We start from the raw sequence: 27,404 nt of genomic DNA, 5'->3' as shown, positions 1-27,404 counted from the left end.
GCCATCACATACACACTCACACAGCAGCTCAGCAGCGTCCACATTCTGTGTTGGAAGAAAGGTCTTTGGGCTGCTTAGAAATGAAGTTTGGAGTAGCCTGCGGTGCAGCAGAAAAAGACGAGCCCCAGAGAATCGGCGGTCCCTGCCTGAGAGAGAAAGAAGCCAGCCCTCTTTCTGAGGACACCAGATTCCACAAACACCACCGCGTGTCCCTCGACTTCGCCATCCCACCGAGGCCATCTCCACTCCTCGGGCCCTCAACCCCAGGCCATCCCAAGGCTCCGGCCGGCTGCTTCCGAGGCGAGAGGACTGCGCAGGGGTCCGCGCCAAAATGATCCAAGGCAGGAATCCGGGGCTCCCACCCTTGTGCGGATCAAGTACCTTGCCGAGTCGCTCCCCTGGTCCCAGAGCTGAGACCAGGTGTGGGACAGGGGAGGAGCGAGGGAGGAGAGCGCTGCCCCTGAGCCGAGGGGCCGCGGGTGGGTGAGCGGGCCCCGCGCACCGGGTGAAAGGTGGCCCGGCGCGGGGCGGGGAGCGCAAGTGAGGGAGCGGAGGCTCTCAGATCTGGGGCAAGGGAGGAGACGCCCAGCCAGGGGGAGGAGCCGCTTCCCGCATCCTGCTGTCGGGGCTCCCTCTCGTCGCGGCTCCGCTATAAAACCCCGGCCAGCATGACCGCGGCACCCCCGGCTCGGCGGCATCTCAGCTCCTGCGCAGGATGTGGCTGCTGCTGGCGCTCCTGGTCCTCGCCGCCGCCCGGCCCTGGGCCCGCGCAGGTGAGCGCGGGCTTCGGCCCCAGGTCCCCTAGGTGGCCCCTCGGCGCCCCGGCCCCGCGCCCCTCGCCTAGGCTGCGCCCATGGGCGATCGGGGCGGCTCGAAGGGCGGAAGCAGGGAGGCCGGGTGGGGCGGGCGCGGGGAGCGAGGACCCGTGTGTGCCGGGCGGCGGCCGGGTGCGGGGCCCGATGGCCCTCGGCCAGGTGGCGTGCGGGTCTGGGGCAAGGATGCTTCTCCGAGCCGCCTCCACGCATGCCTCCGTTTATCACTCTTTCTGGCACGTCCCGCCTTTCTGGTGCGCCGTGGTCCGTCATCGGTCGCTGTCCATCCGGTGGCGGCTCAGTGCTAGGTGGCTGTCCCCGGCCCATAGCAAGGGTGCGGTGGGGCCCTGTCCTCCATGCTTCCCACCTTGGGTTCTTTGTACCCGGAGGCTGCCAGCACCCTTCACCTCCACAGCAGTGTTGGGAGCCTGGCGGGGGGCATCCGGAGACCCAAGGTCCCGGCCAAGCCGGTCTTTCCGGCCAGGGTGATTTTCGTTTAAAGATTAATAGTGAGACCAAGCTCTTAATTATTCGCCTAGGTGGGAGGTGGCAGGAGAGGGGTGTTAATATTTGATAAGGAGCTGAAGGCGCCTCCAGCGTCTGGACACAGGGATCCAATCGAGGGCAACTTCTGGGACCCTGGAGGGAACCACCTCCCTGGAAGCAGGCCCGAATCTGCCAGGCCTCAACTCAGATGCCCCTCAGATGGTCCTTGGGCTCCACGTGGCCAAACCTCCTGTCTAAAGCTGGATGCTCCTCCCTTGGAGGCATGGGGTGAGAATGCCCTTGGGAACTAGTGTGTGGTGGTTACAGGAGGGCTTGGCTGGCCCCTTGTGGGATGTGAGGGGCATCTTGGAGCACTCCCTCCCCCTTCCTAGGAGAGAAGGAAGGAGAAAACTCAGGGACATTTTTACATGTAGTGCAGGAGGTTTGAAACCTACTTCAGGGAGCTCCCACTGTGGCTCAGAGGATGAAGAACCTCACTGAACCTGGCCGTTCATGAGGATGCAGGTTCAATCCCTGGCCTCGCTCAGTGGGTTCAAGGATCCGGTGTTGCCGTGAGCTGGGGTGTAGGTCAAAGATGGGGCTCGGATCTGGTGTGGCTGTGCCCGTGGTGTAGGCTGGCAGCTGCAGCTCTGATTAGACCCCCAGCCTGGAAACCTCCATATGCCGTGGGTGCGGCCCTAAAAATAAAGAAAAAGAGAAAAAAAGTCTGCTTCAGCAGCTGGGCTATAGAAAGAGAAACACTTTGCAGTTGACGTGGCTGCTTTGTAGCTGTGTGGTCTTGGGTAACTCACTTAACCTGTTTCCTCACTTCGCAATAGAGTAATGCTGACTTCAGGTATTGTTCTAAGGATTCAATGGGGTCAGTGGGTATAAGGTGCCTAGTGCAGTGTACGCGTGGCACATGGCAGGCGCTCCACAGCCACATGGCTGTAATGGCTCTACCTCTGGGCCTGAGCCCAGCCAGCCAGGAATCTATCTCAGCCGCCCCCTCGCACAAGCTGTGCGCCCCGTAGGCGCTGGTGCTTTCTGCCTGGGAGCTGCTGAGGGGTCCTGCTTCCTCCTCCATTTCATCCCCAAGGGACCTTGAGGCTGGAGAGGGACCGGTCTGCACAGCCGAGTCCCTGGAGCATCTACTGCCATAGGGAGAGGAGGAAGGGAGGGGCCAGCCCCAGATCGGGCCAGAAGCTGCTGAGACTTTGCCCAGGGCATATTTGGGTTTTGCTGAGCTGGTTTCAGGATTCTTCCTCCCCCACACCCCATCTCACACCCAACCCCCGCCCAGTGGGAGGGTGGGGTGAGCAAGGTCCACTGGAGACCTTCAGTCATCTCTCAAGCAGGGGGCTGGGGTGGCAGGGAAGTCAAAAGTGGGGGCCAGAGGCTGGGTGACTGGCAGGGTTGTTAGTTCTCTCACTCCATTTCTGGTTCCGGGTAGAACCCAGGGCTAAGGCCTGGGCATAGGTCCTCTCCTTCCCCGTCCTCTTGGATGTGGTGGCCCTTGTCTGCAAGGGCCGCCCTCTCATCAACCAGTACAGCAGCCTGAGCTGGTTTGCGAGCCCGCCACCCCTGAAAACCAGCCTATGCCTTCAGCCCCCAAACACAGACCCGACCCTCACCTTGACCTCATCAACAGCATGTTTCCCTGGCTTCTGCTTCCTGAAGAGGGTAGTTACAAGGGCATTCAACCAAGCAGGTCAAAAGTCTCTGTGATGAAGACAGTACATCAGAGGTCACCATTACAAATCTAGGAGCTGTAGCCAGAAGCAGAAAAGAGCGAATGCCTAAGAAAAGCTCAGCCTGGATCAGATGGACTCCAAGGAAGCTGGAGGGGGTTCCACCCATCAGAGCAGGTGCCTGAGGATTCTGGCTCAAGCAAGCCTCCCCTGGAACACCTTCCTCTTGGGCTTTGGTCCAGAAGAGGGGCCAGCTTGACTTCTGGAATTCCCATCGTGACTCAGTGGTTAATGAACACGACTAGGAACCATGAGGTTGTGGGTTTGATCCCTGGCCTCGCTCAGTGGGTTAAGGATCCGGCGTGGCTGTGAGCTGTGGTATAGGTTGCAGACACGGCTTGGGTCCCGCATTGCTATGGCTGAGTTGTAGGCTGGTGGCTACAGCTCCGATTGGACCCCTAGCCTGGGAACTTCCATATGCCGTGGGAGTGGCCCTAGAAAAGATGAAAAGACAAGGGGAAAAAAAAAAAAGGAGGCCCCTTCTGCTTTCAGGACCTCTGAGAGGTGGAGATGCGGGAGAATAGCAACAGGGAGCCTTCCCTGGGTGCAACGACTGCCTCTCCAGTGTGTCCACAGACACTGGCCTGGGAGTTTGGTAGCTTGAGGAAGAAAGGAAGAAAGTGGGCTCAGAAGAGTTAACAGATTCTCCTGCAGAGAACCAGCAAGAGTCAGAGCCAGGACTGGAGGCTGCGTGACAGACCCATCAGAGCTCTGCCCACGCACAGATGGCATGGGAAGTGGCCACTGCCCTTTGCAGAGGTGACCCTCCTGGGGCTTCCCAGATGCAGCAACTCCCAGGGGCAGCAGAGCCCTGCCTGGGGCAGGGGACAGTCTGTCACAGGGAAGACACTGCAGGGACTGCCCATCTCTGAAAGAGGCTGGGCCAGCAGGGTAGAGGAAGCATTTGGTCCAGGGCTGGGAAACTCAGAAGCCCACCGTGGCTCTGAGGGGCCCGGAGTGTGTGCAAAAGTGGCCACATTCCTCTAGGGGCTCAGCTCTAGGCTTTCTTCCCACCCCCTAGGGAGAGCCTGCCTCCTCCGCCCCAGCCCCATTCCAGGGTCCCCAAAGGAGGGGGTGCTGGGCGGGGATGGGTGTGCTCGGGCTGAGCGGGAAGCCAGCGCTTTTCTTAGGAATTGCCTCATCCCCGAGTTCTTTCCAGCTCACTTCATTTCTCTCCTCTCTGCCCTCCCTTGACTTTGGCCATCTGCACCCCGACAGGAGGTGGGGGAGGAGGGGGGCGGCGAGGAGGAGAAGGGGGACTCGACTCCCTTCCAGGCTGCCTGGGATGCTCTCTTGCATCTCTCCTCTCATCCCCCTCGCAGTCCTGTGAGGTGGGTAGTCTTCATTCCATTTCACACACGGCAAAACGGAGGCTCAGGGAGATTCAGGGACTTGCTCCTAAAACCCCCAGCTCCTAAGGCGCCCCTGCTAGAATTTCGGCTCGGATCAAATGCTTTGTCCACCCTGCTGGCAGAGCCTTTATTTTTAAAAAAATCAAACGACTAATTTTAGACCAGTTTCAGGTTTTCAGAAACATTCAGCAGAAAGTGCAGAGGAGAGGGTTCCCACGCATACAGCTCACCCCGCCTTAGTGAGCGGTCCTCGCCCGTGCAGACTTTTCTCGGGGATGCCTGTCCTCCTGTCCTGAGTTGGGGAGATTGGAAGACGAGTCTCTCTGGCCCCAAACACCAGGACTGCGGGGTGGTGGACAGGGTAAATGGCCTGGCTACCTTCCTTCCTGCAGGACTATGAGCAATTCGCCAAGAATGGGTCTTAATAGCAGCACAGTGTGTGTCTCGGGGAGGGGCCAACCTAATCTCCCCCATCGTCCGGGCCACTCCACTCCGGGAAAGCAGCCAGGCTGAAGGCGGCCCGTATTGTCCGAGGAAGGGGGTGGCCAGGCCCTAATCCTCCTCTTCCCCTCTCACCAGAGCCTCCCTCCCAGGCTTGAGGTGGGGGATGCCAGGAGGAGGAGGAGAGGTTGAGGAGCAGCCGATGGAGAGGGTCCAGGCTAGTCCTGGCTAGAGCTGACCAGCCTTGGAGGGCCCTCAAGGGCCTCGGGGCATTTCGGCTGCACTGAGGACAGTGCCCTGGGCCAGAGGACCAGTGGATTAGCTGCAGGTCAGGGATGCCTAGGGCCTGGCTGCTTGACCATCTCTTTCTCCATTCCTGCATTCTTTTTTCTTTTTTTTCTTTTTTTTGTCTTTTTAAGGTGTACCTGCAGCATATGGAAGTTCCCAGGCTAGGGGTTGAATCGGAGCTGTAGTTGCCCGCCTGCACCACAGCCACAAAAACCCAGGATCCGAGCTGGATCTGTAACCAACACCACAGCTCATGGCAACACTGGATCCTTAACGCACTGAGCGAGGCCAGGGATGGAACCCTCGTCCTCATGGATACTAGCAGGAGCTCCCCTGCATCTTCTTCTTAAGCCTCCTTTGCCTGGGCTCTCTGTCCCCCAGGACAAGACCCCAGGAATGCTGCATCCTATCCCAAGCCAGGCTCTACCCCTAGGACTCATGACTCACGGTTTGCCTGCAATCATAAAGATGTGTGTGTACAGAGTACACTGACACATCTGCACAAGCCTCATGTCCTTCCTCACTCTGTTCCAGAGTCACACTGGTGCTACCAGACTCAAGTTGAGCCCTCCAACTTCACCTGCTTGGGTAAGTACATCGAGGCTGGTGGTAGGGACCAGTCAGGTTGAAATGGAGCCCCAGAGAGGGTGGGAATGATGAGAGGTGATGGTGGCCCCAGTTGGATATCAGCTCCTAACACACACACGCACACGCACACATGCATGCACCTGGTGCTCAGGGAACCAGGAACACAGAGTGACCTGAGTCTTTGCTGAGACCTCTCATCATCACCTTTGTTACCAAGAAGGTCAGCCCTGTGGTTGTCTGTGAAATAAATCAGCAGCAGCATCAAAGGGAGACATTCATTTTGCTCCTTCTGGTGACAAAGCGGAGAGTTGGTCCCGGCAGGTGGACCTGGGAAGCGCTTCTCTGCACTTTTTCCAAAGCTGCCCAGTCTCCCTGGGGCACAGTCTGTTTCTCTGCTGTTTTGGTGACTGGGCATCGCCCCCCAGCCCCCAACTCCTGCAGTCCTGGGCTCCACCGGCTGAGGGGGTCAGGTACCAGGTGCAGGAGCCTGGCTCCCCCATCCCCCTGGGGCTCTGGGGAAGCTTAGCATCATGGGGTCTTTTCACGAGCAGCCCTTCCAGGGGACTCCAGGGTTTCCACACATTCTCCCACCCATGTCCTTTGAACCTCAGAGCTCCCAGGAAACAGGTTTTTACCAAGGATCTCCTTTCACAGAGCAGCATCTGAGGCAGTCCCCTACCCCAGCGCTCACAGCCTGTTCCCACCTGGCCCCACACCATGCCCCACGGGCTCCGCGTGTCTGTGTGTGTGGCTGTCTGTGGAGGAAGAACCAGGGCAGGGGGCAGAGTTCTGTGCGGGCATTCCCCCAGCACGGCCTGCCCACCCTCCCAGGGGCTGGGCACCAGGGCCTGACCGGAGTGGGGCAGAGGATGCCACGTCCCAGTGCCAGGCATCCCTGACTCCCAGCGCCCCCTCCCTCTCTCTGCCCAGGGCCAGACAAGTGGGGTAGTAGCTGCCAGAAGGACAACCAGTCACCCATCAACATTGCCACTGCCAAGGCACAGGTGGACCCAAAGCTGGGAGACTTCCACTTCTCCGGCTACGACACGAAGCAGAAGTGGGCTATCCAAAACAACGGGCACTCGGGTAGGTCTCAGGCAGGCCAGAGGGAGGCCCCCGACGGCAGGGGCCCCTGCTCTTGGGACCCAAGTTCCCCAAGGACTAGAGGGCTGGGCTCCTTTGGGGAGGGTAGACATGCCAGGTCCACCTTTTTTTTCTTTCTTTTTTTTTTTTGCTTTTTTTAGGGCCACACCTGTGGCATATGGACATTCCCAGGCTAGGGATCGAAAGGGAGCTGTAGCCGCTGGCCTACGCCACAGCCACAGCCACCCTGAATCCCAGCCACCTCTGCGACCTACACCACAGCTCACAGCAACGCCGGATCCTTAACCCACGACGTGAGGCCAGGGAATGGACCCTCATCCTCAAGGATACTAGTTGGGTTCATAACCCCTGAGCCACAATAGGAACTCTGGCCCGGTTCACCCTTTGGGGAGAGGCTGAAAAGCCCTGGAGGGGAGGAGAAGGGGAAGCAGGGAGGGCTTGGGAAAGAAGGGAACATTCTAGCAGTGTTTTCAATCCTGAGTTGGAGCAGCCTGGGGGTGGGGAAGGGGACGTGTTCTAGGAAGAAGGAACAGCAGGTACAAAGAGGCACAGAGGCGTGGAACAGCTTGGGGTGTTCAGCCGGCTGCATGTGGCCCTGTGTGCCTGGAGCACAGAACGAAGCCAGGAGGGACCAGAGCCAGCCCAGGGTCAGCCAAGCTGGGTGTCAGGCAGGTTGCCCAGGGCTGAGGCATTTGGACATGGCCCTGAGAACACGGGGGCACCTCGAGTGGAGGAAGCAGGGGCGGACCCGGCTGAGTTGCATGTTTGGGCAGGGTGTGCTGTGCAGGGGAGAGGCGGGCAGGGAGGCCAGTGAGGGACCACGGGGAGGTCCACGGCTTTGCCACTTATCCCATCCCTCCGGGCCCAGGACGGGAGCCAGTGAAGGTGGGAGATGGGAGAGAAAGTCCTGCCTGGGGGGAGCTGGGAGAGGCTAGCGGAGGTGGGTTCGAGGACTCTGTCATCTCCTGCGTCCCCCAGTGATGGTGTTGCTGGAGGACAAGGCCACGATTTCTGGAGGAGGACTGGCAGCCCGGTACCGGGCCAAGCAGCTGCACCTGCACTGGTCCAATGTGCTGGATATGGGCTCAGAGCACAGCTTCGATGGGGAACGCTTCGCCATGGAGGTGAGGGACCTCTCCCTGGGCCGGTGCCCTGGCTGGGCTCTGGGTGTGCGGTCCAGCTCCCTCACGGGTTCTCTCCATCCTTCTCACCCCCTACCAGATGCACATCGTGCATGAGAAAGAGAGTGGTACATCCAAGAACAAGAACCAGGACCACAAGGACGACATCGCAGTGCTGGCCTTCATGGTGGAGGTGCGAACACCATCCCTCCCCAGGGTCCCGGGGGCTGCCTCTCAGGATCCAGAGACCTGGGATCCCAGCCAGGCAGGAGGGGGCAGGGAAGGGCCCCCCCAACCAGCTTCCCCCGTGTTTCTCGGTGTCTTGTATACCCCAGGTGGGGAGCCCAGGACCTCTCAGGGCCAGACCAAGAGAATGAGCTGGTGGCTGCCACCGGCTCCCTCCAGGCCTCTCTCAAGAGCCCTTCCCTCTCATTCCAGGCCGGATGCAAGAAAAATAATAACTTCCAGCCCCTGGTGGAGGCGCTGACCTACATCCCGAGACCTAGTGAGTGAGGATGGGGAGGAGGCGGGTGGAGGGGCTGGAGGGGGAGCGGGAAGTAGGGAGGAGACTCCTTCCTACAAAGGAAGGTCTGGATGATCGGGCAGCTTGTGCTCTCAAAGTGCGGTGTATGGAAGTATCCATGAAGACACAGGTTCGATCCCTGGCCTCGCTCTGTGGGTTAAGGATCCAGTGTTGCCATGAGCTGTGGTGTAGGTCACAGACGCGGCCCAGATCCTGTGTTGCTATGGCTGTGGCGTAGGCCGGCAGCTGCAGCTCCGATTGGACCCCTAGCCTGGGAACTTCCATATGCCAGGGGTGGGTGCAACCCTAAAAAGCAAAAAGCAAAAAAAAAAAAAAAAGCGCGGTGTGTGAGGGTGTAAGCTCTCTCCCCCAGATATGAATACCATGATGAACCAGAGCTTCAGCATCTCAGACCTGCTCCCCAAGAAGGAGAGCCTGAAGCACTACTTCCGCTATCTGGGCTCCCTCACCACACCAGACTGCGACGAGAAGGTGGTCTGGACAGTGTTCCAGGAGCCCATCCAGCTCCACGAGAACCAGGTACACAGGGCCCAGCCGAGGGTGCAGCCTCCGCCTCCCAGCTCCCCAGAGATCATCCCTCTCGGGGTGGGCTTGGCCATCTGGGACTCAACAAGCCCCCCAGGAGGGGCTAACACGAGCCCAAGCTGTTCTTTAGTGATAGTGAGGATAGAAATAGTAATTCTAGGAGCTCCTGTCATGGCTCAGTGGGTTAAGAACCTGACTAATACCTATGAGGATGTGGGTTTGATCCCCGGCCTCGCTCAGTGGGTTAAGGATCAGGCATTGCTAAGGGCGGCAGTGTAGGTCGCAGACGCGACTTAGATCTGGCGTTTCTGTGGCTGTGGTGTAGGCTGGCACCTGTAGCTCCAATTGGATCCCTGGCCTGGGAACTTCCATGTGCTTTGGATGTAGCTCTAAAAAGACAAAAAAAAAAAAAAAAAAAAAAAAAAAAGGAAGGAAGGGAGAGAAAGGAAAGAAATAGTAATTATAGGTGATCTCTTGTGGCGCAGTGGATTAAGGACCCAGCATTGTCACTGCAGCAGCTTGGGTCGTGGCTACGGCTGCATCTGGTCCCTGGCCGGTAACTTCCACATGGAACTAGTGATGATAGGCCCTCAAAACCCAGAGCTGGGAGGCTACATGGCTAAGGGACGCTAATGAGAGCTAAGCCCCCCACCGATGCCAAGCGCTTTGCCCTCTTTTCCTCTGCACGAAAACCTGAGAGGGCTCAGAGAGGCCAGGTGACCGGCCCGAGGTCACACAGCCGTGCCACTTGCTTCCTCCGTCCCTGCTGAGCCTGTACCTTCCACAGATCCTCACATTCTCCGAGAAGCTGTACTACGACAAAGAGCAGAAAGTGTCAATGACAGACAACATCAGGCCCCTGCAGCCCCGGGGACAGCGCCAGGTTTTCAAGTCCCAGGCTCCAGGACAGCTGCTTCCGCTGCCGCTGCCCACCCTGCTGGCGCCCGTGCTCACCTGCCTGGTGGCAGTCTTCCTCCCCTGATGGCTCACGTCTGGACACTTGACCTCTGGTCTCAGCCCTTAAGAGGGCTGGGGCCTCTGTCCCTCAGGCTTCCCAGGTTGCACTTTGATGATGATTAAAATATTTTTGGATATTTTATGGAAGAATAAATATTCTCCCCCAAAATATTATTAGATATATTTTTGCAGAAACCTTTCTCATGTCTGTTTTTGGTTCTCACAACTCCCGCTGCCCTGTTTGCCTCAACTCCGTGCCAGGGGAGGGGCCTTAGGGCCTGGAGATTCTTCTAGCAGGGATCCCAGGGCACCCCTCCCGCCTTTGTCAGTTCGCTGTGGACATCCCGGTTGGAGAGGTGGGGAAGGGAACCGAGACAGCGAGAGCTGGACAAGTTCCAGGGCAGCCTGTTCATTATATAAGGGGGGGAGGCGGCAGCCCAGAAGAAGAGGAGGCTGGTTGGAGGCTGGGTGGAGGCCGTGCTGTGAGGCTGCAGCCAAGCCAGCTGAGACCCAGCCAGCGCTTTCTGCCGGGTACCAGGGAGTGGAGAGGGCAGGTCGTGTGTGGGGGCGGCCTAGGCAGCGTGGGCGGCGGGGTTCATTTATTTGCCCCAGGATTTCTTGAGCATCTGTGTTCTCCGCACTGGGGCTGCGGCAGGGAATGAGATACACTGAAATGCGGGTCCTCCTGGAGTGCACAGTCTAGGGGAAGACACTATAAATAAAACGGACACATGGTACAAGGTCTCAGAAGGCAGGAAGCTCAAAGAAAGCTAATTCGGCAAGATAAGGTGGTCTGCGGGTGGGAAGGGGCAGAGGGAAGACTTGAAGGAAGCTGGAAAGGGAGGCCATCTGGAGGCCAGCAAGTGTTCAAGCAGGGAGGGGAGGGGAGGGGAGGGGGAGGAGGGGGGAGGGAGGGGAGGGGGGAAGAGAAAGGAGGGAGTGGAGGGAGGGAGTTGGGGAGGAGGAAGGGGGGGTTGGCGCAGGGGCTGCAGGGGTGAGAAGCAGGGGGAGCAGTTAGGAGCCAGCTGCAGTAGCGGGGGTGCTGGCTGGTGAATCCTAGGGTCTTTGGCCCTTAAGGGCGCCAATGAAGGCACCCCTCCCTACCCCAAGATCTGTCTCCAGTGGTTTTTTCCTTCCTGGGGCCCAAAGAGGGAGTGAGACTCGGAGGCTGCAGATCCGGAGAGGAGGGTCCAGAAAACCAGGGGAGAAAGAAATAAGGGTCTCACAGGTTGGTCCTGGGTCCTGGGAGCCAGGGGTTGAGGGGCCCCAGGCTCTGAGACCTCACTGTTCAGGACAGGGCTGGATTTGGGGAGGAACATGAGATGGGTTTCGGAGAAGTGTGAGAAGCGGGGCGGAAGCCAAGAACTGGCCTTGCCGGGTGAAGCTGGGCCTCCTAACAGGCTTCTCGTCTGGAGGTGATGAGCTTCCCACAGGAAGATGGGGAACCAGGCTAGGGGAAGCCCTGGCTTGCAGTTGGGTCTGTGGAGGGGAGCTGGTTGGAGGAGGTGACCCCAAAGCCTTCCCCCACTCCGATTCCCTCTGAGTCCCTGACCGCCCCAGCTAAGCCTGGGGGGAGGGAGAAGGGCTGTGTCCCCCCCCCCCGCCCCCGTAGGCCTCCCTCTCCCTTTTTCCTCTGTGACAAAGAATAAGCACCCCCTCCCTTTCCTGGTGACCACACAGCCAGCCGTGGGGGTTGGGGGGTGGTGGTGATATTCCCGTTGCTATAGCAATAGCAGGCAGCTTGTGTCAGCAGGGGGTTGTGTGGACCAGAACCTGTTCTCTTCGGTTGGTTCCCACGCAGCCTGGGGGGAGGATCTAAGATCTAGGCTGCCCCCAGCCCCTCCCCCTCCCAGGCTTGGGGCTCACAGAATCTTGAACGCCCCCCCCCCAACTCCACCCAACCCCTGTCCCCACCGCTGCCCTCAAGGTAACATTCTGTGAGTAATGGGGCAGCAGAATCAGGAAATCCCAGCTCTTGGCTGGAGATGAGGAGACCTTGGCCGCCACAACTCCAGGGAGAAGGCGCACGACCCTCCCCCATCCCTCTGACCCCATGGTAATGAACCTGGCCAGTGGGGGCCAGAATGGGCACAGCTTGTCCAGGGCCCAGGGCTCAGACCTCCTCCCAGCATTCCGCCTGCCCTCCCCTCCCCTGGAGGCTTGGTGCAGATGCTGTTAGCACAACTCAGCAAGGTCACTGCTGGCAGGTCACCCCGTGAGCAGGAGCTGAGCGGGAGCGGGCAGTCACACCCCTGGAATTGGCCCCAGCACCCTGGAGGGCAAGGCTGATGGGCTGTGTTTCTGAGAGCCTGCTCTTCTGAGGAATTTCATCCTTTCCATTCCGCCCCCCGACACAGACCCACCTCTCTGGAGCAGGTGCTCTAAGCTCCTTGGGCCCCACCCCACCTGGCTCCTGACTCAGCTCAGTCCACAGCAGTTGCAACCTCAGATCCTTTACCTGCTGCACCGCCAGGGGAACTCCCCCCATTCCTACTTCCATTCGCTTCTGACACCCCTTGGGTTCCTGCATTGGGCCCGCAATGGGTACACACATGCAGTTGGCCAGGCCTGGGGAAGTCTCCATGGCTGAGGGTCTGGGCCACCTCCTGACTTCTCTGAGGTCCCATGATGCACAGTTGTTGAGTGCCCGCTGGGGCCATCCTATAAGGGTGGTGTTTCTCTCGTTGCACGGATGAGGATGCCGAGACCCAGAGAGGGGCTCTGGGGCCTGGCAGAACCTGGGGTCACTTCTCTGCACCTCCTCAGCTCCACGGCCAGCTTTCTCCTTTGACAGTCATCAGAGGGAGCCGACCTCTGACCCAGGGGCAGGGTGGGGTCCGCAGCCCCCTGTCCCACCCTGTCTCCACGTGCTGCTCTGTATCCCTGACGGACGGACGGTCCACTGGCCCCCTGTTTAGATTTGGCATCTGGGAGGTTGCCAGGGGCTAAAAATATTCCCCATGTGTTTAGATGATTCTTAGAAAATAAACTTCCCCATCTTGGCTCTCAGTTTGCACACTTGCTGGCCCTGCTTCCTGTGGCTCTGATCTGACAGTACAGGGGTGGGGGGGAAGGGAAGTGGGGGCGTTGGTGGGGGGAGAGCAGAAGGGCCTGTGAGGGCCCCAGAGTCGAGGGTGGTGGTGGTGGACGTGCACACGTGCACATGGAAGTATAAAGGCTTCTGTGTCACCCAGCTCCGGGGGGTGTCTGTACAGAGACTGCATTTTGAATGGCACCCCAGGGGCGTGTGACCCTGAGGCTCTGTGCCCCTATGTGGGTTGGGGCTGGTGGGAAGAGGCAGGGAAGCAGGTAATTTGGCAGGAATGGCGATGTGGCTTCTCTGCTGGGGGGGGGGGGGGGGGCTCATTTTACCCCCCTGCAAAATGGGCTAAGCTCGGCCCTTCTGGCAAACTGGGCCTCACTGTCCTCAGGCTCCTCCTGGTGACCTTGAGAGGAAGGCCAGGCCTGCGTCGGTGGGTGGGGCGCTGCTCCTGCACCTTTGCACCACACGAGGTCTAGTGGCTCTGTTTATTTATCTGAACAGGGACAAAGGCATTATCTCCTCCAGGGACCAAGGACATGTCCCGGCCGGTCTGCACCCAGGGAGGGGCTTCCTTTGGAGGGAGCGACAGGACAGACAAGTCACAAGCCAATTCCTTCCTCAGAGCCCTGCTCCCGCCTGAGGACTCAAATTCCAAGTGTTGGCTGCAGTATTATTTCCTCTGTGCCAGGGACTGAGGATTCAGGGAGCAAATCCCCATCGGTGTCTTTCCCCTAAGACTCTTTTTTTTTTTTTTTTTGTCTTTTTGCCTTTTCTAGGGCCACTCCCGTGGCACATGGAGGTTCCCAGGCCAGGGATCTAGCCAGAGCCACAGCAACGCTGGATCCTTAACCCACTGAGCAAGGCCAGGGATCGAACCTGCAACCTCATGGTTCCTAGTCAGATTCGTTAACCACTGCACCACGACGGGAACTTCATCCCCTAAGACTCCTGATGGGAGAGCAGACTCTTCAGGTACAGCAGGACCAGACCTAAAACACAGGCAGTGAGCTGGGGCCCCAGAGCCGCACAGACATGGATTTGAGTCCCTGTTCCCTACTGACTAGATAAGTGAGGGGACTTTGGTCATTTTTCTTTTCTTTTCCTTTTTTTTTCTTTTTAAAGGGCTAAACCCGCAGCATATGGAAGTTCCCAGGCTAGGGGTCAGATTGGAGCTGTAGCTGCCCGCCTACACCACAGCCACAACAACACGGGATCTCAGTGGATTAAGCATCCAGCCTTGCCGTGAGCTGTGGTGTAGGTCGCAGAGGCAGCTTGGATCTGGCATTGCTGTGGCTGTGGCACAGGCTGGCAGCTACAGCTCTGATTCGACCCTTAGCCTGGGAACCTCCATATGCCATGGGTGCAGCGCTCAAAAGCCAAAAAAAAAAAAAAAAAAAAAAAGTTGAAAACAATGGGTTCACGTCTGAGTCTGGGTGAAGGTCCCAGCTCATGGGCTCAAGTCACAATCTGAGTTGTGCAGTTTCCCTAGGAGAGGGAGGACTGAAGGATGCGTGGGGCCTACAGATGGGTATAGGGGTCTGGGTGTTCGCTTTCCTGCTGTGGGATGGACTGGGCTGGGGACAGGGGTCCCGTTTCACCGGCTGCTTTCGGGGATGGAGGTAGGGACTAGTGGGCGGAGGGTGGGAGCCAGAGGCGCCATTTGCTGGTTTGCCTCTGGGGTCAGTGGCCTGCGTGGTGGGGTTACAGAGATGCTCCTCCCTGGGGGAGACACACCCCCTCACGCACACCACGGGCCGTCTCCCTGCCAGACACGCAGGGACATCCCCCCCCAGCACTCCACCCATGCCCAGAACAGAACACCCAGCCAGATTTCCCAGTCTGACCTTTGCCCAGCGTGGCCTAGAATCACCCAGGCCATCAGGAGGAACCAAGGGGGCCAGTGGAAGCCCAGGCTGCCGTTTGTCTCCCATCCCTGCCTTGTTGGTGTGGGGGGGGTCTGGCTGGGTGTCTGCTTTCCTGCTGTGGGATGGACTGGGCTGGGGACGGGGTTCCCATGTCATCTTCCTTGGCCCTTCCCCTCCTTCTTCCCAAGTGGCTGGGATGTCTCACGGGCCCACGTCCCCCGCTCTCCAGCACAGGCTCCGTACCTGCTGATTGCCAGTGGGCCTCTCCTGTCCTGGATGTGCTGCAGGCTTCCCCCAGGACCTGGCCTGCACCCAGCTAGGGTTGCCAGGTACGTTTGCGTTGCGGCTAAACGGCGACTACATTTTCACACACACACACACAGAAGTGCATCCCTTCCAAGCTGCGCGCTTACAGTGAAAGATCATGTGTTGTTTATCTGAAACTGACATTGCACTGGGTGTCGTGTATTTGGTTTACCAGGTCTAATGACCCTAACCCGCACCCCACCTACCCCAGGGAGACAGGCCAAGGGAGAAGGGGGGACCAAAGAAGGGCCCAGAGGCTGAGACCACCACCCCTTCCCCCTCTGGCCATCCCCCCTCTCCCTCCAGCTGCCCACACCTTCCAGGAACTGCTAGCGGGCTGGTCAATGGGTTTCCCTCCAGAATAGATGATTCTGGTTTATCAGGCTCCCGGTGGGGAGGGCTGGCTTCCGAAGGGCGTTGGAACAGGCCCTTCTGCCCATGGATTTCCCCCCACTGTTTTCCAGGGACTTGGGAGAGGCTGGTGCCAAGGAAATCGCTTTATCTTCCTCTCCTGGTCTGGGCCCGAGCCCCCCTCCCTGAGGCTGGATGTGCCAGGGCTCCCTTCCTGCAGCCGGGCTCCCACCCATCATCCCAGCCACCTCGTGCGGAAGGGAGCCCTCAGGCAGCGCCTGGCTGCCGTCTCGGGGGTGCGGTCTGAAGGGGCGCGATGCCAGGGTTTTATTTACAAACTGAGAGACTCAAGAGGAGCGGGACCGTCAGGGCGGGAACGCCCGTCCAGCTCACAGCCTGGGGTGCAGGCAGAGAAGGATCTGGAGGCCGGTAGCTGGCCACATCCCCTGGGTTCACATTAGACACCTTTCCCCTTGTAACCTCCCAGATCTGTTTACCTTCGAGAACACTATTCCCAGGCCTCATCTGTTACGCAAGGCCCTGGTTTAAGTACTTTACACCTCGTCGCGTTTAATTCGGCTGGCGACCTTTAGAACTGTCAACTTCCACTGGAACAGCGGCTCCCGGACTGTGGGGATTTTCACATTTGGTTTCTTGCTTGCGGTGGACACAAGCTCAGAGTCCCCTGCAAGGATCGGCAGCAGCGGGTCCCAGCTCTGGGTGCTGCCAGAGTACAGACACCTTTAGCTGCTGGCCTCTCCAGGGAGAGGAAGCCCCTTTGCTCAAGGTCACACTCCTTTTCTCTTTTCTTATTTTTTAGGGTCGCATGTGTGGCATCTGGAAGTGCCCAGGCTAGGGGTCAAATTGGAGCTGCAGCTGCCAGCTTATGCCACCGCGAAAGCAACTTGGGAACCAAGCCGCGTCTGTGACCCACACCACAGCTCACAGCAATGCCGGATCCTTAACCCACTGAGGGAGGCCAGGGATCGAACCTGCATCCTCAAGGTTTGTTACTGCTGAACCACAATGGGAACTCCAAAGTCACACTCCTTTCTGCAGCCCCCCAGCCAAAGCCGGATCAACGGGGCAGGGAAGGGGGACTAAAGTATGGGCCCCATTTAGGGTAACCCCAAACGGCCGCTGCAGCTTCAGAGCTCACGGTGGCGCCCATGGAAGTTACCACCGCACTCATGTGGCTGCTCCACTTCTCATCCTTCTCAATCCTGCTTCCAGCAGCCCCCCTTCCACAGGTGCTGGACCTGGAGGCAACTCCTTAGTAAACATGCTGCCCACTGAACGCCATCGGCCCCCCAGGAAGCCACGCCTGGGGACTCAACTGTCCGGACAGCGCAGAGCACGAAGAAGACTCACAACCAATGCCTGCTAAGAAGAACTCTCTGGGGCAGGCACTGCCACGCCCCGCGCTGCACAAATAACAGGCTAATAAGACCAGCTTGCGTTTACTCAGGTGAAACTATTTGACATGCTCTCTCTTGGTCCTTCTGAGATGGGCAGGTTTGTTTGTTTGTTTTTTGGTTTCTTGTCCTTTTAAGGTTGCACCCGAGGCATATGGAGGTTCCCAGGCTAGGGGTTGAATCAGAGCTGTAGCTGCCATCCTACACCACAGCCACAGCCACGCCAGATCCGAGCCGCGTCTGCAACCTACACCACAGCCCATGGCAACATCAGATCCTTAACCCACTGAGCAAAGCCAGGGATTGAACTCGCAACCTCATGGTTCCTAGTTGGGTTCGTTTCCACTGCGCCATGACGGGAACTCCTGATGTGGGCATTTCTATATTCTGCACTCTCAGACAAAGAGATGAAAGACACGGGGACCCAGGGCTAGCAAGGAGAGTAGGATTTGGACCCAGAGAATCTGATGCTCAAACTACCCTCTTAGCAGCACTTGTGGAAGGAAACTGAGGCTTAGCCAGGGAAAGGAGCTCGCCCCTTGCCAGCCAGTGAGTCCTTGCTTGAACAGAGAGCTGCTGACCTGAAAATGCTTCTAGGGAGTCCTCTCTTAACAGTTTTGTTTTGTTTTGTCTTTCTAGGGCCACATCCGCAGCATCAGGAGGTTCCCAGGCTAGGGGTTGAATCAGAGCTACAGCTGCCAGCCTACGCCACAGCCACAGCAACGTGGGATCTGAGCCGCATCTGTGATCTACACTACAGCTCACCGCAACACTGGATCCCCAACCCACTGAGCGAGGCCAGGGATCAAACCTGCATGTTCATGGATACTAGTCAGTTTCAAAACCCGCCAAGCCATGGCGGGAAGTCCGTAGGGAGTCCTCTTTTAGAGGGAAGCTTGGATGTAGAAAGCACCGAGCCAATCGGACAGGTTGGGGACACGGGCCGTTCTAAGACTTGGAATGTGCTCCCTGGCCCTCCCCTGCCTGCCTGTGGCTTGTCTCATGAGGTCTACACAGCAGCCAAAACCCGGCTTCGAAGTGACTCCTCTGAGAAGCCTTCCCCAGCCTCTGCTCCCCACACCCTGACTTCACCCCCACCAAGATCCTGAAAGGGGACTGGAGGATCCCCTCTGAGCCAGAGGATGGAAGTGCCAGGGCAGGGCTGGCCGCACTGAGCAGGGCACGCAGCAGAATGAATAAAGGGCAGAATGATAGCACAGACTTAGCAGGCACTATTCCAGGGCTGGGACTAAATATTTACCTTGCCCATTGGGCAATCCTGAGAGATAAGCCTGGTTTTTCCGAGCTCTATTTATGCAGACTTTCCTTCAGGGACTGACACAATCAATCTGGTTTTGTTAGAGTTTGAACAGCTGTTTCCACATGTGAGGCCTGGGTGTACAAGGTGCTTGATCCTCTGCTTCCACTGGTCCCCCGAGCACCACGTGTCCCCTCCAGGGAGTCTGTTTTCCAGCCCTCGGGGCCCTAAGTCCCTTTGCCCCTCCGTCCTGCGGGCCTGCCCAGGCTCCAAGGGGCTGCAGGTCCAGGCAGGGTTTCAGGCTAGTTTCAGCTGTGGATTCACAGCCATCACAGGTTGAGTGACATCTGGGCGGCTTGGAGGGTGGTAGGACAGTCCCGCTGGGGTTGGCCGCCTGAGTGGCCCCCTGGGGGTGCCTCTCTTAAGGGAGAGGAGTTGGGCGTGACACGCTGGGCCCAAGTGAGATTCCAGAGTTGCAGAGGGCGGAGGGCTGCAGAGCTTTGTGTGGCTTCTCTCTCGCTCAGCCTCTGGGATTCATGTCGGGGTCATAAGGGGAGTGGGAGCAACCTCTGAAAAACCAGAAGAGCAATTGCACCCAAACCCTGGCATGTGGGGAAAGCGGCTAGGCTTTGGGGACGCTCCCTCGGAGCAGAAGTGACCAGAGTGGGTCCCTCCCCCCAGTGCCCAGTCTGTGGGGGAGGCAGGGGGTGGAGTTGGATGAAGGGGCCTAAAAGCTCAGGTGGACACCACGTGGCAGCTGAAAGACCCGTTTAAGACACACAGAGGAGTTCCCATCATGGCGCAGCAGAAACAAATCTGACTAGTGCCCATGAGGATGCAGGTTCGATCCCTGGCTTAGCTCAGTGGGTTGGGGATCCGGCGTGACCGGGAGCCTTGGTGTAAGTTACAGACCTGGCTCAGATTTGATGTTGCTGTGGCTGTGGTGTAGGCCTGTCGCTATAGCTCTAATTCAACCCCTAGACTGGGAACTTCATATGCCTCAGATGTGGCCCTAAAAAGCAAAAAAAAAAAAAAAAAAAAAGGCACATTAAGAGAACCCTCCCGAGGCTGCCGTCCATGTCTACACAGAGAAGTGGGGTTTTGCAAGGGTAAGAGAAAGATCCAGTGACACCTACATCATCCCAGAGAGAGAGCTTTCATTGAGCCCAGGGCTGTTTGGGCCAAGCCAGCACAGTTGGTACAGAAGCTGGTTTAGAGACGCTGCTGAGTGGAATTTGGCGACGGTTCAAGTTCAGGAAACTCAATGAGGCTGGCCTGCGCTCTAGATAAGGAAACGGTTTCCTCAACAAACTAACCCATGCAAACAGGATTACAAGATGAGACATTTCAACCAAGCCTTTGTCAGGGGCGGTGGCCATGCTGCCCCTCCCAGGGGGGTGTCCCCTCAGGAGTGCTGCACGCCCTTGGCTTCAGTGGCTCTTTCATTTTATTTTATTTTTTTGCACCCATGGCATATGGAGGTTCCCAGGCTAGGGGTCGAGTCAGAGCTGGAGCTGCCAGCCTCTGCCACAGCCACAGCAACACCAGATCCGAGCCACACCTGTGATCTACACCTCAGCTCAAGGCAATGCTGGATCGATCCCACTGATCCAGGCCAGGGATCAAACCTATGTCCTCATGGATACTAGTTGGATTCATTACCACTGAGTCACAGTGAGAACTCCCAGGGTTTCTTTTCTAATCGGGGAGTTTAGATTTCCCTCCAAACTTATACTGGTTATGTACAAGAATCCAAATTAGGCATAGTTTCTCCTCTTCCATGGCATATGGAAGTTCCCAGACCAGGGATCGAATCTGAGCCGCAGCTGCAGCAACACCAGATCCTTAACCCATTGCTGAGGACTGAACCTTCGCCACAGCAGAGACACAGCTGGATCCTTAACCCACTGCACCACAGCAGCAACTGTCCCCTTTTTTTCTCTCTTCCCTTCTGTCTCTCTCTTTTGACATACATCAGTTTTGGACGGAGGCCTCTCATCAAAGAGGAGAGATAAGAAAATCAAAGCTGGGCTCATAAACCCTGGGGGGAAAAGACAGCGGGCTGTCACTTTGGGACTCAGCACAGTCTGAACTGAATGGAAGGCAGCTGAGGAGCTGCCCGCTGCGCAATGGGTCTGCTGGGGTGGCCGGATGGACATGTGCTATTTGGTTTAGGAGCCCCGGCTCACGAGCGCAAACACCTGGGTCAGGCTCAATTGTTCTCCCTCCCTTCCCAGCAAAGGCCAGGAAGGAAAAGGCTGCAGCTGAAGGGAGGAGGCATTGTCCTTGGTGTCCAGGCGTCTCAGGTAGCCGGGCTGGCCGGGGGCCAGTGGCGAGCACGGGATTCTCAGGCTTCTGCGGCGGGTGGCTGCCTTCCCAAATCCAGCCCATTCAGTCCTGGTCTTTCCCATCCTGCCTCTGGAATGATCACATCCCTGCTAAGTCCCTGATAAGATACTATCAGACATTCCAAAGTCCAGCTTGGAGCCAGAGGCCTTGACCTGCCCGAGTCCCTTCTTTCTCCCTCCCTAGTCCACCCCCCCTTCTACACCCGCTCCCGCCCTTAGTTCAGCTCCTAAAGGCCCTGGGCCTCCAGAGGTGAAGAGAACAGACCTAGGACATCAGGCTCCCTCCACCGTCACTGCATGGGAATTCCCGTCGTGGCTCAGCGGGAACAAACCCCGGACTCGTATCCATGCAGACGCGAGTTCGATCCCTGGCCCTACTCAGGGGGTTAAGGATCTGCCATTGCTGTGAGCTGCTGTGTAGATCGCAGATGCAGCTTGGATCTGGTGTTGCTGCGCCTGTTGCTGCAGTTCTGATTTGACCCCTAGCCTGGGAACTTTCATATGCTGCGGGTACGGCCTTAAAAAGAAAAAAAAAAAAAAAAAAGTCACTGCATGGCTATTTGCTTCAAGAGAGTTTTTCATCTTCCAGGAAAAGGGGGAGGAAGCGGAAGCTGCTTGCAGGACACCTACTTCCCCTTCTTATTATGTAACAATAATACCGAGTTATCGGTTGTAAAAGGGCTTCACCTTCTCCTTCAGCGATGATCACAACACAATAATGATGACCCTCGTCCCTTCTTAGGGGTTCAGGGTGATTGACCCAAGGTGACTGACGGTCTTGCCAGAAGTTGCTAAGCGGTGGATCACACTCTCCCGTTCCGGGGCAAGTAGGGGTGGCGTGGGGTGTAGAATCAGTCAGATTAATCTGGAGTCGAAGCCAGCTCAGAACTGTTCTGTCTGTGTGACCCTCTGGGCAAGAGACTTAAGCTCACTGAATCAATTTCCTCATTTATAAAAAGATAACTCATTCCTGCCAGAGCTATGGTAATCATTAAATGATGAAGGAAACAGGCAGAGCGTGGGGTCTGGCAAGCAGTACATGTCCACTCGATGGCTAAATGCCTTCTCCAACTTATCTCCCCATTCCAAGCGCAGGACAATGCTTTCTGCCACATCATAGGTATCTGATAAACATTTGATAGATGAGTGATATAAATGCTGCCCTCTCCCTTTCCTATCTCTCCCCAAGTGAGAGGATGTTTATTTGCAACTCCAAGCCACGGGGCGCTCTGCAAACAAGGAGTGGCAGCAGTAACTTGTTCCACCTGGCAGGAAAAGGCCACAGCCCCTGGGGCTGGCTCCCTATAGACACCCAGCCAGCTGCAGGCTGCTCCCGTGGTCTCTGCAGGGAGGGAGGGGAGTCGACTGGCTCTTGCTCTAGTTGGCGGACTTTTCCTCCCCCGCCCGGATGTACTGAGAGTAGCAAGATGGCTTTAGAAAGGCCCATCCTGCTGAGACGCAGTTGCTCTCCTGATGAAATGGGGCAGGACCGTGTGGGTCCCTTGTGGGTACAAAAAGCGCCCCCCACCCGCCCTGGTTCTTATTTGTAAAAAAAAATCATGGTCTTCAAGGCCTTCCCTGAGTTCTAAAGAGCAGGTTCAAGCAGTGACTAATTAGGGAAGCGAGGGGAAAGCAGTCCAGAAACAACAGTTTGGCTCTACAAGAGTCCTAATTCCTCCTCAAAGGATACACATAAAAGTCATCTGACTTTTAAGTCAGATATAAACATAAACTGACGCCTTTGAGATATTCTGCAGAAACTAAGACCCACACCCAGCGGAGGCTGGGGACTACCTGCTGCCCACTAGCATGGAGACCCGGGGCCGGTGGGAACCGGGTGATTGATGTCTCGCAAAACGTCACCGTTATCTCGCCACGCGCCAATCAGAGAACTGTGCACGAGCCGATCAGGCACCCACCACCCTTCTGTCTATAAAAACCTCATGCCCAGCCCAGCCAGCAAAACAGATACGAGACAAACTTACCTCTTGTTCTTCATGGTCACCGCCCTCTCAGTCAATACGCCTTTCTCTGCTCCAGACTCCGACGTTTGCATTTGTTTAGCCTCACTGGGCATCGGGCACACGAATTTGGATTTGAGAATGCTGCGGCTGGGGGCCGTTTTTCTGGGAGCTCTTCAGGGCGTGCTGCAGCACTGCATCATGGGCTTTTTTTTTTAACTGCCTGCACCTGCGGCATAGGGATGTGCCTGGGTCAGGGGTCGAATCCGAGCCACAGCTGTGACCAATGCTGCAGCCGCAGCAATGCCAGGTCCTTAACCTACTGCACCACAGCAGGAACTCCTTCCTGTGGTCAGCTTTCTGAATGCGTCAGGGTCCAGGGTGCTTTGCTGAACATCTGATCCAGATCTCCAGAAGCTGCTTGAGCAACACCCCATCCCCAGCCTTACTTAACCTAGAGCAACTCCAACCTCACCTGCTTTAGCCGTCCTTGCTTCAGATAAAATGCAGCTGGGGCAAAGGGTCCTGTCCTGATGTTGTTTCGCCATAAAAGCTGAAGACCACTGACCTCAGACAAACCCTTCACAGTTCACAAGGGAAACGAGGGGCAGGGGAGACGAGTGACCTGCCCCAAGTTCTGCAAGAGGCAGGGCGACATGGCTTTTCCATGGTGTCTGCTACGAGGACAACCCTGAACGAGGGGCTGGAGCAGCCAGACCACAGGCATCTCCTGATCATCCTGGGGTGGGGTGAGGGTCCCTGCTGATCCTCAATGGGGAAGGCCTCTTGGGGTTTAGCCATCAGCTCAGAGGATCCTGCTGTAAAGAGGTGAAGAGCCCAACTGTCCCCACAACCCCGGGGCTCCCAGGGGTCTTGGGTGCCTCCACCAGCCTGGTGTCCCTTTTCCTCTCTGGGCCCTCCTCTCTGTTCTCCAGCCCTTTCCACAGCCCTTCCACTTTCCCTCCCACTCCTGCCTTGTCCCTTTTTGCTTTTCCCCTACTTCCTTTGATCTTCTGGGAGCACTTGAAGCCCAGCATCCATCTGCATTCCTCTTGGGCTTGTGGTAAAGTCCAAAGTTCATTCTCAAGAGAAATTTCGGCAAAAGTGGATTGGGTACATGAAAGAGAGAGTTCAGGAGCTCCTGTTGTGGCACAGTGGAAATGAACCCGACTAGGATCCATAAGGGTTCAGGTTCGATCCCTGGCCTTGCTCAGTGGGTTAAGGATCTGGTGTGGCTGTGGCTGTGGTGTAGGTCGCAGACGAGACTTGAATCCCGAGTTGGTGTGGCTGAGGTGTAGGCCGGCAGCTGGAGTTCAAATTCGACCCTTGCCTGGGAACCTCCCTATGCTGCACCTGAGGGCTTTAAAAAAAAAGACAAAGAAGATAAAGTTCAGTTATAACTAACACAAATTATATTGCTTATAATCACATGGTCTGGAGTTCCCGTCGTGGTGCAGTGGAAATGAATCCGACTAGGAAACATGAGGTTTCGGGTTCGATCCCTGGCCTTGCTCAGTGGGTTAAGGATCTGGCGTTGCTGTGAGCTGTGGTGTAGGTCGCAGACGCGGCTCGGATCTGGTGTTGCTGTGCCTTTGGCATTGGCTGGCGGCTACAGCTCCTGATTAGACTAATAGCCTGGAAACCTCCATATGCCATGGGTGTGGCCCTGAAAAGACAAAAAAAAAAAAAAAAAAAAAATCGCATGGTCTCAGAGTAGTGTGAATTTAAGAGATTCAAATGAAAATGTTTTACAACTATGCCAAAATACTTGACAATGTGAAGCACTTTTAATAGAACTGGCTTCCCCCCCACCTCCAAAAGGGAGTTCCCTGGTGGGCTTGTGGTTAAGGACCAGCATTGTGGCTTGGGTTGAATCCCTGGCTCCAGAACTTCCATGGGCCAAGAAGAGTTAAAAAGAACTGGTTCTGTAGGAGAAAATGTCTCGATAAAAAAAAGTAGAAAGGAGACACCCTGGCCATGATGACTAAGCAAAATCTGGCCAAACTGCCCCTAACCACCCCTCCCCCACACATCTGCTTCTGTAAAACTTGCTCCCGCCTCTATTACTTTGCCAGTTCTCACTCTGGTCTGCCAAGCACGGACCTGGAAGAACTAGCCCATAAAAGCCTTGTGAAGCCCTTCTTCAGGGCTCAGACTCTGGAGAGCGATCTCCTCTGAGCCCGCCGGCAATAAACTTGAGTTCTCCACCTCTCCGAGTGCTCGCTTGGTTTCTCACCGGGTGAAAGAGCTGATACGCTGCAGCCACAGGGCTGCTGGAGCTGGTACCCTACAGCCACAGGGCTGTCGCCAGAGCTGATGCGCTGTGGAGCAGGGCTGCTGGGCAGGTGCCGTAACAGTTCAAATTTCAGAGGCCTTCCCAACATGGTTTTCCTGCTTGTTATTGTCTAGGCTCTCAGGCACCTTCAGCTCACCTCAAATAGGTCCCCACAGTCTCTGGAACCCATCTCTGCTCCCTTTTCTGTTTCGACTGCTAGAATGCCCTGCACACATCTGGCAATAAAATCCTGGTGTTTCATTGGCACAGCTCTCTGCCTTTCCCATTTGGTTTTGCCTAAGAGCTTTGCCCACAGCTACCATCTAAGGTTCTCAGTCAGCACTTCATCAGAGACAATTTTACCCACCACCTCGCCTCCTTACATGTGTGCACATGCATATCATCTTTCCCTAATCAGCCCGGAGGTAATGATTCATTCCCTGGAGCAGTGGTTTCCATAAAAGATCAATCTGCAGACCAGTGCAAACCTGCTGCAAAAGAATCTCCCCTGAGGAACTTATTAAAATGCAGATTCTTGGACTGCTTAGGAGAAAAGGATCTCATAAATCTGGATGTAATCAGGCACAGAGCACACGTGGGTGGGACTCTGGCATCAGCACATTTAACAATGTGCTCCTCGTTTTTATTACTTTTTTGCTTTTTAGGGCCACACCCACGACATATGGAAGTTTCCAGGCTAGGGTCTAATTGGATCTACAGCTGCTGGCCTACACCACAGCCACAGCAATGTAGGATCTGAGCCGAGTCTGCAACCTACACCACAGCTCAAGGCAATGCCTGAACCTTAACCCAATGAGTAAGGCCAGGGATTGAACCTGCATCCTCATGGATTCTAATCGGGTTCATTAACTGCTGAGCCACGAAGGGAATGTCTCTTTGTTGGTTTTGATGATGCTGATCAAGTGCCAGGTTGCAAAGAGCTGCTCCCAGAGAATGAAGCACAGATCTCTGTACCTAGAATGTGCACATGTCTTTAGCTGTATGCCTTTGGCCTGGTAATGAACCTGGTCATAACATCCTATTACACCTGTGTTCTGTTCCTCTAAGTGGGGAAAGAATACCATTATTTGAGTACCCGGTAGGTGTCAGGGTCTGTGCCTATTTGCATCCACTATCTGTTCCTTATAGTAACCTCTCATTGGGCATGACAAATCTGGGGTCTAAGGAACTTGTTTTAGTGCACAGCTGTTGTAATACAAAGAGCTAGACCCTGACCTCTGACTTAACGGGCTCCATGTCCATGACCTTTCCACCCACCAAAGGGCATAAAACTGGTGGCTAGGCTCTGGCTTGCAAGGAGGTTTTATTTGGATAGTACAATGTTTAAAAATTAATTAAAAAATTAACAGCCAACATTTCTTTTTGGGCGGGCCAGGGATCGAAGCTACGTGCCAGCGCTCCAGAGATGCTGCAGATCCTGTTGCCCCACTGGAGCACAGCGGGAACGCCTCATGGCCAACATTTCTAAATTGGATACTGTGCGCAAATATCTGGCTTTCCGGCTTCTCTTTAGGGGAAATAAAAGGCTTAGGAACACATTCCTGCAAGGCAACAATCAACGAGAGCCTTTAAATGGATGTGAGCCCTAGAACTCACCATAGTCTCCGCTATTCCCCATTCTCATCCACAGGGGGACTGGCTTCTCTTATGCTGTTCCCAACCTGTTCCCTGCAGGCCTCTGAATTTGCAACTCCTACACTCTTACTCCCTAGCTTCCTTTCCACTGGTAGGAAGTTTGGCAAAATTAAAGGCAGCTTCTTTTTATTGCTCTGTCTTGTATGCCTCTCTGATCATAGAGATAGGAGCATTTCTGACTTTGTAAATTCAATACAAAGGAACCTGATGGTACATCAAGGAAAACCGGGATCTGTTTCCTATGCTACACATTTTGGCTCCAGCCTAGTGAAATTTTAGCAGGACTTCCCACTGGTGCAGTGGGTAAAGAATCCAACTGCAGCAGCTTGGATTGCTATGGAGGTGCAGGTTTGATCCCCAGCCCAGCACAGTGGGTAATGAGGAGACTGCAAGAGTTCCTGTCATGGCTCAGCAGTAACAAACCTGACTAGGACACACGAGGATGTGGGTTTTATCTCTGGCCTCACTCACTGGGTTAAGGATCCAATGTTGCTGTGAGCTGTGGTATAGGCCAGCAGCTGCAGCTTCAATTAGACCCTAGCCTGGGAACCTCCATATGCCGTGGGTGTGGCCCTAAAAAGACCAAAAAAAAAAAAAAAAAAAAATTAAATAAAGAAATACACCTGCATTGCTGCAACTGTGGAGTAGTTCAGATTTAATCTCTGGCCTGAGACTTCCACATGCTGCACGTGGCCCCAAGGAAAAAAAAAATCTGGAGTAGAGGTGGCAGTTCACCTACGTGCTCCATTTGAACAGAGCAATGTATTTACAATTAAGAAGAAAGGAACCTATAGTGAGCAATGCCACCAAATGGAAGAGATTCCATGTTGAATTGCCATCCTTAGCCAGATAGGCTGGGAAGCTGAAGACCACTCTCAGTTTACAGGGCCATTTAGGAACTAAAAATAAAAATGCTTGCCTGGAGTTCCTGTCATGGCGCAGTGGTTAATGAATCTG

The 27,404-nt window shown here is 56.0% G+C and overlaps 2 protein-coding genes and 1 long non-coding RNA gene across 3 annotated transcripts; 2 read left to right on the top strand and 1 right to left on the bottom strand.

Moving 5' to 3' along the window:
* Nucleotides 658–10,150, top strand: CA4 (carbonic anhydrase 4). The gene is given in 8 exon segments (NM_001243920.1): nucleotides 658–773; nucleotides 5,665–5,718; nucleotides 6,649–6,804; nucleotides 7,801–7,946; nucleotides 8,044–8,136; nucleotides 8,382–8,448; nucleotides 8,840–9,006; nucleotides 9,800–10,150. Coding segments are annotated over 8 exon segments (936 nt in total). The 5' UTR covers nucleotides 658–715; the 3' UTR covers nucleotides 9,995–10,150.
* On the bottom strand, nucleotides 10,107–23,723 carry LOC110256037. The gene is made up of 2 exons (XR_002337205.1): nucleotides 22,541–23,723; nucleotides 10,107–10,681 (listed from the first exon to the last, which is right to left on the bottom strand). It is a non-coding gene; the product is annotated as an uncharacterized LOC110256037 (long non-coding RNA).
* LOC110256036 lies at nucleotides 14,388–17,120 on the top strand. Its single transcript, XM_021067307.1, has 2 exons — nucleotides 14,388–15,206; nucleotides 16,768–17,120. Exons 1-2 carry the CDS (start codon nucleotides 14,626–14,628, stop codon nucleotides 16,919–16,921), a joined length of 735 nt encoding a protein of 244 aa, XP_020922966.1. The 5' UTR covers nucleotides 14,388–14,625; the 3' UTR covers nucleotides 16,922–17,120.

This window comes from Sus scrofa, chromosome 12 (assembly GCF_000003025.6).
Source record: "Sus scrofa isolate TJ Tabasco breed Duroc chromosome 12, Sscrofa11.1, whole genome shotgun sequence".
Lineage (NCBI taxonomy): Eukaryota > Metazoa > Chordata > Mammalia > Artiodactyla > Suidae > Sus > Sus scrofa.
The sequence above is the reverse complement of the archived record's forward strand: the minus strand, read 5'-3'. Positions and strand labels throughout refer to the sequence as shown.